Raw genomic sequence first — 18,948 nt, 5'->3', positions numbered from 1 at the left:
CAGGACGAACTAGTCCGTAGCTTCAATACTGCTTTGTCGTCTGGCTCATCCTCTTACTAAATATGCTCGTTCTTCTTCTCTAAAGTCACATCTTCCTTTTATTTTCAACATGCAAAAGTCAGTGAGGGTCTCAAGAAACCCTCTTAATCCACAGCCCTTTGCTCTCGAAACCCTCCCCTGACCTTATCCCACTTCACCATCAGCAGTCTCCCTCTGTGGAGACAACAAAAATTCTGTCAACAATTTTCCCCTTCAACACCCTGTCCCTTGCCATTTTTGGTGTCACACTCGGCCTCCCTGGGGACAATACCCACATCTTTTGAGTCCCATCAGGGCCCCCAATTTCACTGATCCTACCACAAGTTTATTAGATGGGCACAGTATGTGACAGTCATTCTTAGGGAAATCTGTCCTGCCCACAATCCAAGGAGACACATGTCAGCCTTTAGCATCCTCTGTCACTCGGATCTAGACTTCATGGCACTGAGAAAAAACACTTCACAGCTTGTGTTTGGGGACAGGTGGCATTTCCCTGACTAAATACATTCTAAAATAAAAATGTCAATGTTTAAAAATAAACACAACGCTAGGAAAAAAGAGAGGTACATATATTTTCTCTCGTTATGAGATTGTTTCTAAGCATGTGCAAAAACAAAGAATTCTTAAGAAACTCCTTAAGTAGACTACTTGAAAATGTTAAATGTCAGTATATCAAAAATGTAAATAAAAACATTAATGGCAAAATAGGAAAATTATTTGCAACATATTAAAGACAAAAGCTTAACATTCTTTATATATAAAGAGCACTTACAAACTAATAAGGAATCCTCAATAGAAAAACTGGCAAAAGGATGGATAAAAAAATCTGTTATTCTACTTTTAATGTCTTAAGGAGACCGTACACAAGAGCAATTCTATAAATGACCCAAAAGTATTTTTAAGAATCTCTCACTACTAAGATTTCCTTAAATCTCGTATTGCCAACTATTGCAAACTAAGAGCACACACTCATAGAAGCTTTCTGGAAGGCGATCTGATAGTATACATATGAAAGGTCTTAAAATTGCACATAGCTTTTGACCCACATTTATACCTCAAAATACGTTTTTCTAGAAATGTATTCAAAGGAAATAATCACAAGTGTGAGCATAGATGGATGTGGAAATATTTATGGCAGCTGTATTTGCAACAGCAAAAACACTGATCAGCCTGTGTGTTCACCAGGAAAGGATTCGTTAATAAAATATTAATGAATGATGCAATACTACGAAGACATTAAATATTACTATAGGAAAATATTAATAGCGTGTAGAAATATTCCTCCTCATCATTAAATCTTTAAAAAATTATAATCAAAATGTAGTATAATCACTTCTTATAAGACACATATTTATGTTGCTGCTCTAAGAAGAACATTAGAAATAAACACCACAAATTCCTAACAATTGATAGAATTAAAGGTGATTTTTGTTTTCATCTTTGTCCTTTCCTATGTTTTCCATATTTTCATAATGAGTGTGTTTCATCAGGGAGGAAAAACACAATGGAAATTTCAAGAGAGTGAAGAGAATTTAGAGTCCTTTAATACTGCAAATAAGTTTTTTATTAATAAAACAGTATTCTTCCTTGTTTTGGAATTATTTTCAAAATAAAGTGCGATTATATTTCTAAATGAAGGCTTGGAGAAGAAGTGCATTTCTGAGTATTTGACCACAATAATTTATAGCATACACTGGCTGGAGCAGTTCGGTGCTGACAAATTCCAGAAAGTAATTGCATAAAATATTTGGAGAGGAAACTGCTTTATGCTGCCATGCTATTTATGGAAATTAGCATCTTTGTAAAAATAAACTGAGCGCAATCACAATCATAAACCTTGAAATGTGGTTTCCATAAGATGTTAGCTTTGGTGCTTTCAGACCCACTAGCAATGCAATGGGAGAACACAGCCTCCTTTTTTTCTATTATGAAACAATTACCTATAATTGGTTTTTTCCTCTTGTATCTTTAATCCCTCCCTTTTTCCTGGCTGCTTCCCTTTGGAGCACATATATACTAAAGTGTTCACTTTGCTTAAAAGAGAAACAAAAAACAACCACACACAAAACACCTTTCTCATGCTCCTGTTTACCTCTCAAACAGTATTCATGCAGGACCTCGCCTTCCACAGTCCACATCTTCCCCTGAAATTTCTCCTTCCAAAGTAATCAACCATTTCACAAGATCAGGGTGAGTTTTCACGTTCATGTATCCCTAAAACTTGTTTGAAACCTGAAAGAATTTTCAATTCTTCTCTCCCTCTCTCTCTCTCCCACGCAATACTTGTCAAGTTCCATCCCTTCAGGTTCTTAAACAGTTTCCACGTCCACATCCCCCTGTGTATGACGAACTCCCCACCCACTCCCTCTAGCAAGTGAGTTGAGGATCTCACGTTACGGATCTGGACCAGTGCCGGCAGCCTGCCGAGTCCCCTTTGCTCAAATGCATCCCCAAGTCCAGTGGGGTCTTGCTGGTACCTCCCACCAGCTTCTGACCAAAGCCCACAGGACTCCCTGCTGCTCATTGAAACGAGGCCTCTCTATTATTCATGCAGTCAGTGAATTCGTCACGGCTCTCCCCAATGTGGCCACAAACTGTCTTTGTTCATCCTCATTGCGTCCCCCGTGCTGCCATGTACCCTACTCTTCAAACCTATGGTGTCCATGGAAGCAGGGAAGAAAAAACAGAGTTAAGAGACATTTCTGAGATGGAATAAATGGGACTTTGTTAGGGACCGAATGATACAGAGCAGGGGCAACCAAGAAGAAAGCATCAGAGTGAACCCAGGATTCTGGCTTCAAAGACGAGACGTGGGCACTGAGGACCTCCTTTCAGGAAGAGTGATGTTTGAGGCCCCCGGCCACACCCTCCTGGAGGTGGGGTACTGGGTCCTGGATGCAGTCATCTGAAGCTCATGGAAGAGGCAGACAGAAGCCTCAGAGAGAGGCCGCTCCTGCATTTTGGAGAAGTCCTCAGGTTGGAAAGACAGACAGAAAAGCCAACACAGAATTATCAATATTGTGTGTTCTAGTCTGTGTTTACGTGTAACAGTTAATGGAAAATAATGGACAACTTTTTTATCTTTTCGGAGTACATGCAATCCTATTGGAAGAGAATAACAAGAGCTTAAATTTGAAAACCTGAACAATTATGAGACCTGGGTTCCCCTGGAAAAAACCCCAGGCAAGAGCCTGTGGAGAGAGTGGGGAGAACGTAGGGAGACAGGAAAAAGAGGGCAAAGAGCATGGCTCTGGGATGGAGCAGCTGTGAGAAACAGCTAGAGATGAGCCAAAGAAAGAGGCTGAGATGGGAAAGTCAGAGAGGCAGACAGAGGAAAGGGAGGGCAGGTGTCACAGACAACAAACAAGGAGGGAACTCCCATTCACCCTCCCACTGGACTCCCAGTGGATGTGTCGAATGGCTCCACCCTGCAGTGGCAGGCCTTGGGGACAACTTGGTCATTAGGCGGAGTCTGCCTCCAGGACAAGCGTAGGCCTTGCTGCTCAGACTCCATGATCAGGGTCCACACGGCTTGGCCCACGCATCCAAAGTCTCTGTGGAGGACGAGGTCACACAGAAAGTGCACATATGCCATAAAACCCAGCGTGCCGGAAAACCTCCACCCAGACTAAAACAGGGTGAAGAGGAGGGTCACAATGTTAGAAAATGAGCAGCAAAGCACATTGCACAAAAAAAAATTATTCTAAGGAAATATGTAAATAAGGAAGCGAAGATGTGAGTTGAAGACGTTCATTGCAGGTGGGTGATGGGAAACTCAACTGACCGGACCGTCCTGGAAAAGACTCCAACACCCAACAAAGAAATGTGTTTAACAAATTATGGTGTTTGGGATCCGTAAATGCAAAGAACACAGCCCATTACCAACATGAAAGGTGTGTGGGATAGACTGACTGGAAACAATGCATAAAACAGTTATGTTTAGCAGGATTCCACGTATCAAAAGATACATATATTATATCATGGTTGTACATAGAAACAGTCTGGAAGATGACACAAGAAAACGTTTATAGTTAGTATCTGGGTGGCAGTACGAAGGTAAATTTTTTATTTTGATTTTCTCTTCATTTGTCAATTTCTTCTATTTTTCTACAATTTAAATGTTTTATTTGTATAATTTACCTGCTGGTGGGGAGAGCCTCTACACAGCAGGTCAAGCCATGACAATGAGCTCAATCACCTGTGATTCTCTCACACGTCTTCCCTGGAAAAGGAACAGCGGGGAAAGTGCCACAGACCTTGGCTCGGGAGTTCTGAGGAAGGAGGCTGAGAAGATATGGAGATCATGCATGTGAGAGTAAGAAGGGAAATAGAGGAAAAGGATGCCGAAAAAGAAAAAGAAAAAGGTCTTACCACCAATTATTTGCTATCCTAAGAAGCTGAGGTAAACGGTCAATGCAAATGTCTATGGATCTCTAACCACTGCTCCAACACAAGTCAATTCACTCGAGAGGAAACAGACACAGGAAACCCTCCCGGGTTGAGTCTGCCACCCTCCTTCTCCTGGGTCAGCAAAGCGGTTTGGAGGAGGCAGGGGAATTCTGTACCTCACGACAACCACCCAAGCTTGGATTCTGCCTTCTGATGTAAAGGAGACGGAGTGAAAGCTAAAGGCTGGAATTATTATTTGTGGTGTCAGAGGGAAGAGAATTGCCACCAGGGCCAGAGTCTCCGTCAAGATGACAGTCACAGAGACAAAAACACTATCAACAAAGAACCACCAAAATATCCAGAATCACCGAGACCACCACTAGCATTGGCCCTTAGACGAGAGCCAACATGTCTAATTTTAGTATCAAGATATTCGTTGGGACCTTTCCTGATGCAAAACACTGGGTTTTAGGGGCAGAGCTGATGACAAAGAGGAGAATCCCACCTTCTAAAGAGAGGTGTCAACATAAGCTCCCTTTGAGCTCACGAAGAAGGCACAGTAAGTCTTATTATCACCAGCTACCACTTCACTCCATCCGTAACCTCTAATGAGGACTGACATGAATAAGAAAAAGAAAAACATCACTCAGAAATTGGGCGTGCCACAAGCAGAGACAGGCAATCCACTCCCAGATGGGCATCTGCTGACACTGGACCTGGCCTGCCCCTGGGCCTACCACAGCAGGAAACGGAGAGCTGGAGGGACCTGGCAGGACCAAAAGAGGAGGCAGAATCCCATAGCCCCACTGTGTGCACAGCAAGGATGCATGCATTTCCTGGGGATGCACTGAACACAACAAGCGGTGCTGGCTTGAAACCACCCTGCCAGCACCTTACCCAACAGGGCTGCCTGCGGAGCAAGAAAACCACGGCCTGAGCACCACAAGGCAGGCCAGAGCTGGACCTCCTCCCCCAGGACCGGCAGGTTCTGCAGAGACCGCAAAAGGAGTCACACACACGCCTTCTGGAGGGCAGAAGTCAGTGAGAGCCCGAGGGCAGTGCCAGCTGGCAGAGACAGGCATCCAGCAAAGGAAAAAGCTGTTTGCCCTTCTCCCCATCCCAACCGCATTTCCAACCCCAGGAAAGCTAGACCCAGGATCATGAAAAATCAAATGCATTCCAGACCCAGCCCTCACCACTGGTTGAGGTGATAAGAGAATAAACCACGTGACCCCACGCCAGGCACCTGGAGCCACATGTCAAGCCTCCACGAGACAGGATGGAGATGAGACTTATCAAGGTGTGAGGGAGGAGGAACCAAAATTTTTAATGGGACTGGACTTTTAATAAATGAAAGTGGATCTGCCCCCTATTTCACTTCCGGCTGAGAATGGACTGGTTTGACGGAGCCCACGATTGGCTCCCTATTTATGTCCCTCGGAATTTAGACTCCCAGATGAAGGAGGCTGGAAGCGTCAGAACAGTAGCAGCTGTGTTCTCAGGGAAGATCGGGGTCCCTAAGGAGAGGGCCCAGAGCAACAGGAAGCTTCCAGAACCCGTGAGACAGGAAGAGGGAGGCCTTCCCAGCTGTCTGGGTGAGGGAAACCCGGTGAGCGCCTCCAGAAATGGCCAAGAACAGAATTAGACAGAAACAAGACTGCCGACCTCATGCCTTGCTCTGCAATCTATCACAATTTCTTGTGGTCAGCGAATGTCAGAGTTTCAAGTTTGAGCTGATTAAATAAAGCAAAACTAGTTTCTACGAAATCAGTTGGCACATCCCACGCTCCTGATGTTCACCCTCACGCATTGCATTCGCATCGACTAATTCTCTGTCGGCCACCTGATGGCAGCACTTCTAATGTGAGGGGAGATACTAAGGAACACCTGGTGGGCCCCCAAAACCAAAATCCCCAAAAACCTCAGAGTGGCATTGTGAATCACACCCAGGCTGACACTAGAGAGATAAGCGAGTGTCCAGCCTGTGGGGGGGGGGGTACCCAGGACGGACCGACAGTCGCTAGAACTCTCCCAGGGCCGTGCCGCCCCACACCGCCCCCTCCTGCAGGAACCTCCCCTGAGAAGGTCAGACCCCACCTGCTTCCAGCCTCCGCAGCATCTTCTCTTCTCAGTTGATACCTCCCGAGTGCCCCCTACAGCACCACAGAGAAATTGCAGGCCCTTGTTTCAAACCCTTGGGAACGCTAACATTTACTGAGGGTGCACTCATGATGTGCCACCCACTGGTTTTGTTCGGTTTGGTTACTTTCTTCTGCTTGACGATGATTTCATTGCTCCAAACAGTTCTATGAGGTAGACACCCGCTCTCTACAGATGTGGAAACTGAGGTACAGAGATGGTGGCACGACAGGCAGGGAAGTGATGGCACTGGGAGTGGAACAGGGGACTCCATGGATGACGGAGAACACTGGCCTCCTTTTACCGCCTCCTGTGCACACTGACCCGTACATGGAAACAGCACTGCCAGAGGCACGCGGATATGGAAAAATCCAAAAGAGGTGAGTGATTCAAGCTGGGCAAACACTGCCCTTGGCCAAAGGTCAACAGACTGCCTCAAAGCACATTTAAATTTTATAGGGTGAAAAGAAGACAAAATGAGATGCCTCCGTCCCATTGACCAGGAACAGATCTCTGAAGCTCTCGTAGACTGTTTCAGATCTGCGGATGGGACAAAAAGCAAGTGTCCGCTTTTTGGCCACACACTATACCTTGCTGACCAGAGAAACCTGAGAATTACCCTGAAAAATACTTAGCTTTTGTTCCAACAAAAGATACCTATTAAAATCTGATTGTGGAGCAGCATCAGTAAAATGGGATAGTGGGACAGAAGGTATGCTTCTCATGAGTCACAGAAATCACGGGGCACTGGAGCCCAACGAGGCCAAGAGACTGAAGGGAGAGGCAGAGAAGTCCGATTAACCCACCCCAGGTGTATCTCTGTGTTCCAGTGTGCATGAGCACTTAACAGACCTTAAAGCCCTTTGTAAGTGCCAGGCCCTTTGCTAGACCCCGTGGGTACGCAGGCCACCAGGCCACGTGCCTGAGAATTACATCTGAGAGGCGCTGCCGTTCTCAGGACACAATACGGACCAGATACGCTCTGTACCATTAGATCTGAGGCTACAAACTGCTTGGCCACTTCCAGGCTACAAACACATCTGTTTGACTTCCAATGCTTTAAAAATGAGGAGATAGTACAGAAAATCTGGATGGTCCAGCTCTCCAGAAGAACTGGAGGGTCTGGCCATCGTGGGCTGGTGTCCCCACTTGGCCATGATCAGCTGGAGTTGAGCAGAGGTTGGTCTTCACAGACGAAGCATATGCTATGCACTTTGCCACTGTCTCCACACATCCCCCCCCCCCATCGTCTCTCAGGCAATGCCAGCTTCAGTCCTTTGTTTGAGTCTGCCCTGTAGGCAAATGAGGATGCAATAGATGAGCTGGGTCCTCCCCGGAGAGTGGGAAAGACAAGAGTCTACGAAAGGACTGCAAACCAGTGTGACTGATATGTGTTGACAGAAGTAAACTCAGAATACTTACTTAGTGGCTGACCTAAGGCCAGACCCTGAGCTCTGCCCATTCATTGTGCTCTGTCCTCCTGCAGCCCAGCCTCTGTGTGCCTATACACACAGTCATTCTAGACTAAAAAGACAGGGCCCACCACAGCCCCACGTCATTGCTGGCATGTGGTACCCACCCTGGTATTAAGGCTCAGGACTCAGAGAAGACCCAAGGAACTGGGGTCCTTTTTACAGCTAAACCAACCAGAAATACCATCAGCTGAAGGTAAGAGAGAGCATTAGATTCTCTTTAGTATCAGGTTAACTCTAATCATACCACGTTTCAGGTGCTCTAGAACCTGAGTGCTCCTAAGAACGCAGGAGTACCTACAATGCCTCTTCCCCTCCCTCTTACCTGCAGGAGGGCAGAGTGCATGAAGACCATCCATATCTGCAGCCACCAGGGGCTGCTCCAGGAAGCCATGGGGTCCAGTCTCCTGGAGGTCTCACTTGTAGCCTACAAAAGAGGAAAGAGTTCTTTTCCAACCAGCTCTGGCCCCAGTAGCGGCATCCATGACTTCACAGGCCAATCGGAGGGAGATTGGAAAGGTGTGTGTTGGTCTGGGCTGGGGCTACCTACCACACGGTACCGGCTGGCTTTAGATGAGTCCACACCAGGGTCAGGAGGACAGCTGGACCTGTCTCAAGTTGGCAACCCACACCTCCATCCCTCTAGAAGCTGGGACATCTCTGCACCAGCCACTTTCCAGCCCATTTGTCAGAAGCAGGGTGTGGCGATTGGCATTTGACTCAGGAAGCCAGCCCGGAGCCAAGGGTTAGGGCACCTGCCAGCTTCTGTTACTTCAGGCAAAAATGAGTGGAAGGCCAACTAAACCAGCCCAGCGAGGGGACGGGACCTGCCTGAGGTCACACAGTAAGACAGGGACTATTCTGGGACTGGAATACCCGTCTTCTGCTAGTTCAGGGCTTTCCCCACCAGGTGACACCGCGCGCCCTCAGAGCCCCAGACCTGCAGCCAGAGGCCTACAGAGGAGTTAAGGGAGGTGCGGCCGGCACAGCCTCAGCGCCGGCCAGCACAGCCTCCCCAACAGTAGGTGAGGGAGAACCCGCAGGGGCCCTCCGAGGCTGGGAGCGCAGCGAGGGGTTTCCTCAGAGTCCTCCTGCCGGTTTACAGGGAAATCTGTGTGAGTCGAGACTGGAAAAGCCGAGGTCACACTCGCCTCGCGCTTCGCCTCGCGGGCGCCTTGGCGGAGCCGGTGTCCGGGGGCGGGTCGGTGGCTCCTCTCCATCTGGAGAAAGCATTAAGGGCCTGGCCTAATGCGATCCGCAAATGTGCTGCAGCTTCCGACCTGGGGCGGCGACTCTGGGCTGAAGGGAGGCGGCAGGGCCGGGCCGGGGCCCGCGCACCCCTCGGTCGCCCGCACAGCCGTCCCAACGCACACCCTCCGCGACCCGCAGCCACGACGCCGCTCCTCCCGCGCCCGGCCGCGTCCGGCGCGTCGCCTCGGCCCTTGGCGCTCTAGGCACTGGCGACTCGCGGCCAACCTGCCGGACCTTCCGACGCTCAAGGCTACTGGCTGCCGTCACCCCAAACCTGAAAGACCCCGTTCCAAAACAACTCCAGAGCGCCTCTCCGCCCGCGCGCGGTCCTCCTGTCCCTTCCCGAATCCCCCAGAACCGCGCGGCCAGTTGGGGGTTTTTTATTTTCCTATTGGCCACTCACTGACACCTTTATTTTCCAAGTTGGAGTTGTCAGCTGTGCCTAAAATGTCGCCAACCTCTCCGAGAGAGCAGGCTCCGGGTCTCACTCGGGGGGCAGAGCCTCCCTCGGCCCCGCGCCGCTCTCGGGGTACCCACCTGGCGCCGCACAAGCGTCTGGAACCTGCAGCCCTGGCGTCGCGCGCTGAGAGGCGGCGGCGGGGCGGCCCCGTCGGCACCTGGCGAGGACTCGGGCCCCGGACTTTCCCCGACGCCGGCCTCCAGCCCGCCGCGCCGCCGCCGCGAAGTTAAATGGGGCCGGGACGGGCCGCCCCGCCTCTCCCGCCCCTCCGGGCGCGCGGCGCAGCGCTGGCCCCGGCCCAGGGCGGAGGGCGCGCGCCGCCACCTGCACCTCCCGGCAAGTGCACGGCGCGCCCAGGCGCCGCCCGCCCGCGCCCTCCGCCCGCGGTGGGGGCGTCGGCGCGCAGGGACCGTGAGGGGCCGGGGCCGGCCCTCCGAGCGCGCGGGGCCGCGGCGACGGCGAGACGCGGCTGGAACGCTCCTCCGCCCGCTTCCTGGAAGCCACTCCTCGCCCGGGCCGGCCGCCAGGCGTGGTGCCAGAGCCGGGATTGCCGACGCCGACTCCGCCGCCGCCGGCAGGCGCGCTGGGGAAAGGCGGCCGCGCGCGAGCCAGCCGGGGCGCCCCGCCTCCGCCGGAGCCGGAGTGGGGATGCCGCCCCCCCACCCCCATCGGCCTCCACCGCCCCTCTGGCCCGGGCGCCGACTCTGCTAAGTCAGGCCCAGCGGCCACACGGAGGTTTGCCCGGAACCGCTGGCTCGTGCCTGCGCTCAGGCGCGCCGGGCCAGGCATGACCGAAGTCGGAGACCAATGCTCCTCCTGGCCTGCGCCGCCTCCCCTCCGGGCGCCCGGCACAGGGGCCGCGAGGCTCCAGGGAACCCGCTGCCCGCCGGACATCTCGCTGCCAGGGAGCACTTGCGACCGAGTAGGGCCACCTATTAGCTGGGAACCTGGTGCCACTTCTTAGGAGCCGAGCTTGGGTAACGGCTCCAACGCTGCCCCAATAATGGGGCGCCCAGGCCAGGGTTTGGGGTGGGAATGGTGCTGTCAGGGGCCGGGGAATGCAGTGGATTTCCCATGGACTTCTGGAGGTGACTAGAACTAAGGCGAAATGTTTGTCCCAGGCTTGGGCCTGATCTCAGAGGTATAAAACCAAGAGCAAGGGGGAGGGGGGCGTTTGGAAAGTCCGCTTTATGCCCCCACCCAAGTACCACAGGCAGCATGTCCTTGGGGACCAAGTGTTTGCCAGCCACTGTGCCAACGTCCTTATGTGCAGCTGATGTCCCCTGTGGCATGAGTGACTAGCATTCTTCCCACTTCACAGACGTGGACGCTAAGGCTCAGGGACAAATAACTTGCACACAGCGAGCTGCAAGGCCAGGATTGGAGCCCATCCCTTTTCTGAAGTTGCTCTCCTGCCTGTTTTGTGGCTGGCACATTCCAGGGGGTAGTTAGAGCTTCAGAAAAAGGAGCAGCCTTTCTGCCTTCCTCCTTACTGTCCCTTCCTCACTCCGGTGACGTCTCTGCCCAGGACCATCTCCGCACTCCATGCAGAATAGCTGGAATGTGGCAGGAAGTGAGCACAGGAACTTCCCTGGGAAAGAGCAGGGAGGGTTGGGCTCAACCTGACCCAGCACACCGATAAACATTTGGGTCTCATTAGTCACCATAGTTATGTTCTCTTAAAACCACTAAATTTGTGAACACAGAACCACTGCTCCTAGGGGAAATACAGGGTTAGGTTCCTGCCAGCCTCTGGTCACATTTTTATCAACTAATCAATACATCACCTTATTTTATGTGCACTTCTCTTTAAAAACATCGTATTTAACCTATATTGTTGGTTCCCTAACCTTGAACTCACGGCCACCAGCAGTACACCTCACGTCTGAAGGAAGCTCATCTAACACAGGTGTCTTACCTAACACAAGGATGTTCTCTAACGGGCACATTGCAGCCTTCTGCTCAGGACCACCTGACGGCACTTCAGCACAGCTCTCAGGGGCCCATTTTAAACAGCAAGAACACCAACACAAAAGACAAAAATGTGAAACGGGGCACCACACAGACCTTGTTCCACCTTAACTGGAAACGTGCCTTTCGGGCAACTCCCAATTCTCACCCCTCATCAAATGACCATCAAAGGGCGGCACGTATTGATTTGGGGAGGGCAAGTACATTTTAGCAAGCAGATGAATTCACAAATATGGAATCGGCAATTAATGAGGACCCACTGTATGCACGTCTCATGTCAGCGTATCAGGAAAGGAATAAGGATAACATCTCAGAACACCTACCATGCACCCGGCACCATTCCAGGCACTTGCGTTAACTCAGTCAGCACACCAGCCTACGGGGTAGGGGTTCTTTTACTCCATGTTACAAATGAGGGAGACTGATGTAGAAAAGTTTAACACACATGTTCTTAGCAACTAGAGTATACCACTGCTCACGTCACTCCTAAAACCAGTCCTGGCATGTCATGGAGTCTGTTGCAAAAAAACGACATGAATATTCAAGATGAAATGGAGAATTCAAAGAGATATTATGCTTTGCAGTGGCAGCTGCACTGAGCTGAGTTCCCAGCGCCTCCGATTCAGGAAGGCATTTCTGAGAAGGCCTCAGGAGTGGGAGGTTAGTTGGGACCATTTGAGCTACTCTGCTCTAAGGTATGAATGGCTCAGCAGAACTTCCTGTCTCTTTTTCCCTGCGGCACTTTTGCTTCCTGAGCCAGCCTCCCTCCCAGGAGTGCCCCACATTACATATGGAGGCCAAGAAGGAGCCTTTCTCCCCCACAGGTTCCATTTAGCATCAGGCCAGTCCCCTCAAGAAACAGTTGGCCAGGAGTGAAAGCAGAAGGGAAGACCTCACCTGATGGAAGTGCCGCCTTCCTGCTCACCTAACAGGTCAAGCAATCCTATGTGTGTGGCTAAGGCACTGTGAGCCAGGGTGACAGGCAGCCACGGAGGGCAGACTGCAGTCGGGAGGGCCGGCTGGGCCTCACGAGTCAGGTCCCCAGATTCTCCATCTAACTCCCACACGGGAGCTCCCATTCACCACTCTGCCCAAGTGTAGACACAGAGCCTTCCCTCTACCCCGCCATCCTGCATCCTCCTCCCCTGAGGCCTGGCCAAGATGCTTAAACAAGCCATTGCAAAGGGCTGGGGATAGAAACGCACCATCAGGCCACTGGTGCAGACCCCCACCCCATCTACCACCCCCAATGAGAACCCCCACCACCTGTGGCCAACGGCAGTGCCTTCCAACTCTGAGAGGGCTAAGAAACCAAATCCATTTCCTCCCTGAGACCCACCCTCTTGGATTCCTGGTTTCCATGACCTGTCTCAGGATCTGCCTCGTTCCTGCATGAGTTTCAGAGGTTCCTACCGACCCCATCCAGACAAGCACAACAGCGCAACCTTCGTATGCAATGCAGAGAGGCCCAGGGCAGGCACGGCTGGTGATGCTAGAGTTGGGGTCTGCATATATTGTACCCTAAGAGAATGCGGACATCACTCCAGCCCCTCCGCCTGAGTTTGCTCTTGACTCCGATTTGCTCCTGCTGGGTGCAGGACTCCTGAGGCAGCCTCTGGAAGCACATCCAAGACTGTTGCAGGCTTGGAGAAAGGGGCACGTGGCGGCAAATCCTGGAGACGTCACCCTTGACTGCAGTGCCTACAGCGGCTGCATTCCCAGCCAGGGCCACCAGGAGACAACAGGCTGGGAATGGGAGGGACAGTGTTAGGCGAGCGTGGTGTCTGGGTGCGAGACTGCCTGGCGAGTGCAGGGAAGGACAGGCAAGGGGCAGGCACAGAGTGAGCCTGTGCCCCAGGGGGTGCTAGCCCTCTCCCGGTCCTCAGGGCCTGGAGTAGAAGTGACAGCATAGGTCTGGGATGTGGCTCCCACCAACACTCATTGCCTCCCTTGGCGTGGGGGGCTGGTGGAACCTCCTAGGGCTCCCATAAGCCAAAGACATCACCCTTAGTGAGAGAGGGGGTACCTGCCAATAAGGAAGGTCTGGAGAGGGGTCCCCATCAACAGCATCGCCTGCACACGGCTTCTCGGGGATCCCCAGCCCCACACGGGTAACAGTGGGGTTCAGCTACTGGCAATGGCTTTCTGCCCGTCCAGAGTGGGATCTTGCTTTGGAACATACATTTGCTTTCTAAAACGTGTTCAAAGTCTTCTCTGGCTGCTCTCCTGCCTTGGGAGCAACAGCAGCCCTTGGGAGGAGGTGTGACGGGAGGTGGCCCTACGTGGTGAGGAACTCTGTGCTTTGGCACACATGCCCTCATCCTTGGTTTCTCCTATCCCCCTGCACTGACATCCCAAGGAATACCTCAGGTGCCAATCCATGACTTCTAGTGAGGAGCTTGGAATTAGGGCTGCAGCGTCACTGGAGGTCTGAGCCAATCAAAATCTCTGTCAGGAGGGTGAGGGCAGTGTTGGACAGACTCTTTCTAGAAACTTCCAAGTCACTGGGGGTGGGGCAGGGCAGGGCTAGAGTCCCCTGAAGTGCTAGGAAGGAACAGAATAGGGATTTGGTGACCCTTCCCAGGACCAGCAAACTCTCTTGGCCCCAAACCCAAGGCCAATTCCTGTCTGGCCTCCACGGCTAGGAAGTTGTTGAACTGACCCGGTGTTGCGTGCACCTCACTCTGAGATGCGTGCACGCCACACAGACTCTACTGTCGAGCACGGACAAAACACGTACTCTGTGAAGGATGGATTTGCTTGTGCCTTTGACCTCCCCTCACTCTGCCCTTGACCCTTATCTTCTTCCCCTCACTAGTCAGGACATCCACCACCAATCCAGGCTTAGCCACAGCTCGGGGGTTCTAGGCAAGTGACTTCACTTCTCTGAACATCAACTTTCTCCATTACATTGTGAGAGAAGTATAAAACTTAGAAAGTTCCAGTAGGTCCTTCCAGTGTCGCTTCCGAGATGGTTCTTATACTTTACTGGTACAAGACAGCACACAGCTCTGCCAATCCCGCCCCTGTCTCGCCACACTCAGCACAGAGAAGGCCTCTGAGCATCCAACCAACATGAGATCTAAACCTACGACACAGAAGCAAACACTTAGGTCTCACTCAAGACTACTGATTCATACTTTGCACACAGTTCTAACTTGTCCGTTCACCTACTTTTTCAAGAGTAAATTAGAGGCTATAAATTAGATAGAGGCAGAATGCCTGCTAAGAAAAGGTGTAAGGAATGCACAAAGGTGCTGCAGAAAAACTGTGAGCGGCACAAAAGAAGTTAAAAGACACACACACACACACACGTACCATAGTCTGGTGCAGCTTTGTTCACCTCGGTGGGGCTTGAGAAGGTCACTGTCATTACATGGTACTGTGTTTATGTTTATCAACCCAGGTTACCTATGAACACATTTGTTCATTAGAGTCTCTCTATGGAGATAACAGAAATACAGCTACATTTCATGAACATATTCACTCAAAGGGTTAAATTTAAGAAAAAGAAAACACCACCAAGCAACATGTAGTCCTTTAACTATTCACTCTGAGCTTTCTGAAAAATTCACATCGGGAACTTCACCTCTGACCACGCTAGGAGACCAAGGTTTTATTCCAGAATCGATTCATCTGAGCAAGGAAAACAGAGAGCAAAGACCTCCACACACTGTGTTGTTTAAAAACGTGATCGCCGTTTCCTTGCAGGTTGTCAAGACGGGTTGTGCACGCATGCATTTTCTGCAGGGCCGCCGTGCTTGTCACTCACCTGCAGCACAAAACGAGACCCGCCTGTTTAGTCTGCTTCCTTGCGTGTTCCTGACTCTCTCCGCTTGGCAATATTTGGGTTGGAAACACCACAAAGGAATACTTGAAAAGTCTTTTTTCAACTATAAGTTCAATAAAAACATTTCTATGTATTAAGTTTTGCAAAACACACTTAACTCTAGGAGGGTTTGGACAGCCAATTAGGCATTTTTATCCCTTCTTTACCGAGACTCACGCAAAAACTGTTCTATGCCTGAGTGTGAAGAACCAATTTTCCCCAGAGCCCACCGTCACATCTGGTCAGCTTTAGGCCTCAAGACCGATTCCGCTGGATGCAGTACAAAACGTATTAACTGAGCCTCCTTTGTGCCAGGCGTGTACTCAATCCTGGGAATACAAGGGCACGGTAAGATGTGGCCCAGTGAGATACAGTGAGACAAATGATGGCCTAACCTGGCACAAGTGGGAGTGGGGATAGAAGAAAATTGATGGATTCGAGAGTTAGGAGAGGAGGAAAAGTGATAAGACTTGGTGAATGATTTAAAGAGCACAGTACTGAGGACAGACAAGTCAAAGCAAGTGCCCTGATATTTGGCGTAGGCCAGGGGTGGTGGCCCTCAGTGACATGCACTGACATAGGGTCCGTGAGAGGAGGGGTGCATACTGGGCAGGATGGGGCCGTCCCGAGATGATGGCTTCACCTGGAACATTCTGAGCTGTGGGTGTAGAATCAGGGAGAAAACCTGGGCTGCAGATTGAGATTTGTGACTTGCAACCATGGTAGTTGATGGTGTGGATAAAAACAACTGGCTATCTATTCAATATTTAGCCTCTATCCATATGTCTGTTTATCAGGAATTTCCGAATGCTCTGTAATGTGCATGTGATATGTGTAACAGTCCCCATAAACAGTGCAAATAGCAAAGGCTTATGTCTTTTTCTCAAAAAACAAAACCAAGAAGCAATGACTGAGAGCCACTTTTGATTTCTACCTGTCTACACCACTTGCTCCTGTGCGTCACGTCTCTGGCTGGACGGGTATCTCCTAAGCTTTGGCCTTTGCTCCTCTACTGTGAACTTCGGCCTGAAAGACACACCCCGAAATCCCTGAATCCTTCAAGGCAAAGTCTGACATTCAATCCTAGTCTGGGTCGCTGGTTTACCATCAAAGCAAGAGTGGGACTTCCTCCGCATTTCCCATGAAATTGCTAAATGCTACTTCATTAAATAGGGGTTAGAGCAGTGTCTTTTTGTTGTTTTTCAAAAACTAAGAATGAAACCAAAAGACTTCATGAAACAAGTAGTATCCCCAGATTTATGCATAGGGTCAGGAAAAGAGAATAAAATGTCCTTTGTTCTGCAAATTATAAATAAGGAAAATGAGAAGGAATTTCTGAAACACTGTTATTGACATGGAATTTCAAGTCAGGCAGAGACTTCTGATCCAAGACAATTTGAGTTCAAATGTTTTACTCAAACCACCCTGTTCCCCACTGAAATCACCAAACAGAGACGATAGAAATGTCTGCATTAATGCTGGAAATGGGGAAGGGAATTATCCCCACCACTGAGACTCACGGGGTTGATGCAGTGGTTGCCATGCCAACAACATGAGGAGGGAAGAGGGCTGTGTACTTTGAATGTCCTCCTTTGACCTGGCCAAGAAGACCACTCTGGAAATAAATCATGTGACAAGCACAAAAGAAAAGACAGTAACTAATCCAGGTTTGCACTACTGCTTTCCCTCCTCTGCCTTCAAAGATGGGGCAGGAAATGTGCATTCTGACTGCCCGCAGCTGTGCAGAAAGCGCACAGTAGGTGTGACAGCCCAGCTCCTCTTGGAAGTGAGTGTCTGATTATTGTGGGGCTCAGCCAGCAGACCCTCTGGCTCTCATCCGAAGCTGTGTAAGCTGTGTACCCTGACTGAGCCTTTTACAATACAGGTGATGTGTTGGGCTTATCTGTTTGATCGCTTGTCTAATGCCTCAGTTTGTCAGGAGTGAGGGGGGCGTGCCACTCACTGGACCCTCACGAAACTTCCACAGTCAGTCCTTGCCAAGTTTATCTCCTGATATTGGTAAAGGCACCGACTGCTGTTCGTCTAAAGCACTGTTCTCAACCCTGGCTGCATCTTAGAATCACGTGAGGGGCTTTAAAAAATTACCAAGCCCAGGCCTAACCCCAATCATTTCAATCAAAATGTAGGGCTGAGGGCCAGACATATTTTTTTTTAAGTTGTCCACAATTGAATGCACAGGAAGACCTGAGAACCTCTTATCTACACCATCTAAACTATCCTGCAACGTATCACCTCTCCTCTAGGTCCTCACAGAGCCTAATTCCCAAGACCAAGATATATGAGATGCAGTCATTTTCCCAATGCAACAGAAGCCCCTTTTCTTTTTATCTGATCATAAAACCCACCACATTTCTGCAGGCAAAGCTGCAATGGAATCGCCAAGACTGACAACTACAACAAGTGTGTGTAGGGAGGAGGGCCACAGAGGGAATGTTAGTGCAGAAAAGTCATGCTATTTCTGGGTCAACCTGCCTCGGACCTGGAAGGAAAATTGACGTGTATCATCCCAGGAGGGAAACGTCCTAATGGTTGACAGGCCTACCTGACAAAACACAACAGGGGTAATAAAAACTTATAGAAAATGCTGAATACAGTAGCCATTCTAAAGTGGGCCTTAATAGAAACCATAGAAAGTTGTCACAGAGAAAAACACAAGTGCCCACACACTAATGTCCAAAGACACGTACCCTGGCCCCACTCTGAGCCTCTCCCACGTGCCACTTTAATCCCTGAATGCCCCTCCAGCCCCACCTGATTTTCCAAGTTCCTGCAAAATATGCCAGACGCTGACATTTGAAGAGCCAACTGAGAAGTAAGACTAAAGGTGAGACATATGGAAACCAAAACATCACCTTAGTATTGGAGAAGGCAGCACAGATCTGCGGGCCAGAGGCTGCCTCACTCTGAGCCCTACAAGCAGACGGAGTACCCCCCCAGCCCCTAAAGGCCCCACAGCACCCTGGGTCTCACCCAGGACAGGGTCTTTACGCACACAGCATAGCCAGGAGGTCAGAACACGTCCTCTCTGCACAGGCCACATCCTATGAGGAAGAGAGGAAGGCACTGGTCGACACATACTCCTCTCTCTAAACTCATGGATCAGACTGTCACTTCTGCTCCAGGAGGAAGTTAGAGAAGTCTGAGTTAGCCTGTTTTACAAATAAACTTGACAGTGCATGGAAGGGTTTTCCATCCCCAAACTGGAAGGAGGCTGTGCCACGGCTGAGCCATGTGGAAAGGGAAGGCTCACTCTCAGGCCTGCTGACGTGGTCAGGCGCAAACATGCTGGGACCCCCTGGTCAGTCATGGGGCAGAGGACGCATTTGCAGGTGGAAGACTGCACTTCAAAATCAATTTCACATGCATAATAACCAAGG

At 50.4% G+C, this 18,948-nt stretch overlaps 1 protein-coding gene across 2 annotated transcripts in view; it reads right to left on the bottom strand.

The window, feature by feature from the left end:
• ADAMTSL3 (ADAMTS like 3) overlaps positions 1-9,968 on the bottom strand; it is a 187,823-nt gene extending 177,855 nt beyond the window's left edge. For both annotated transcript variants that reach the window (XM_019743525.2, XM_019743526.2), the window contains exons 1-2: positions 9,828-9,968; positions 8,365-8,466 (exon numbers count right to left, since the gene is read on the bottom strand). In XM_019743525.2, the coding sequence (XP_019599084.2) occupies positions 8,365-8,433 (69 nt within the window). In that variant the 5' untranslated portion in view covers positions 8,434-8,466; positions 9,828-9,968. The remainder of the gene's footprint in view (positions 1-8,364; positions 8,467-9,827) is intronic.
• Between the last annotated feature and the right edge of the window lie 8,980 nt (positions 9,969-18,948).

Source organism: Rhinolophus sinicus, linkage group LG13, assembly GCF_036562045.2.
Source record: "Rhinolophus sinicus isolate RSC01 linkage group LG13, ASM3656204v1, whole genome shotgun sequence".
NCBI classification, from domain to species: Eukaryota; Metazoa; Chordata; class Mammalia; order Chiroptera; family Rhinolophidae; genus Rhinolophus; species Rhinolophus sinicus.
This window is presented reverse-complemented; position numbering and strand designations above follow the sequence as displayed.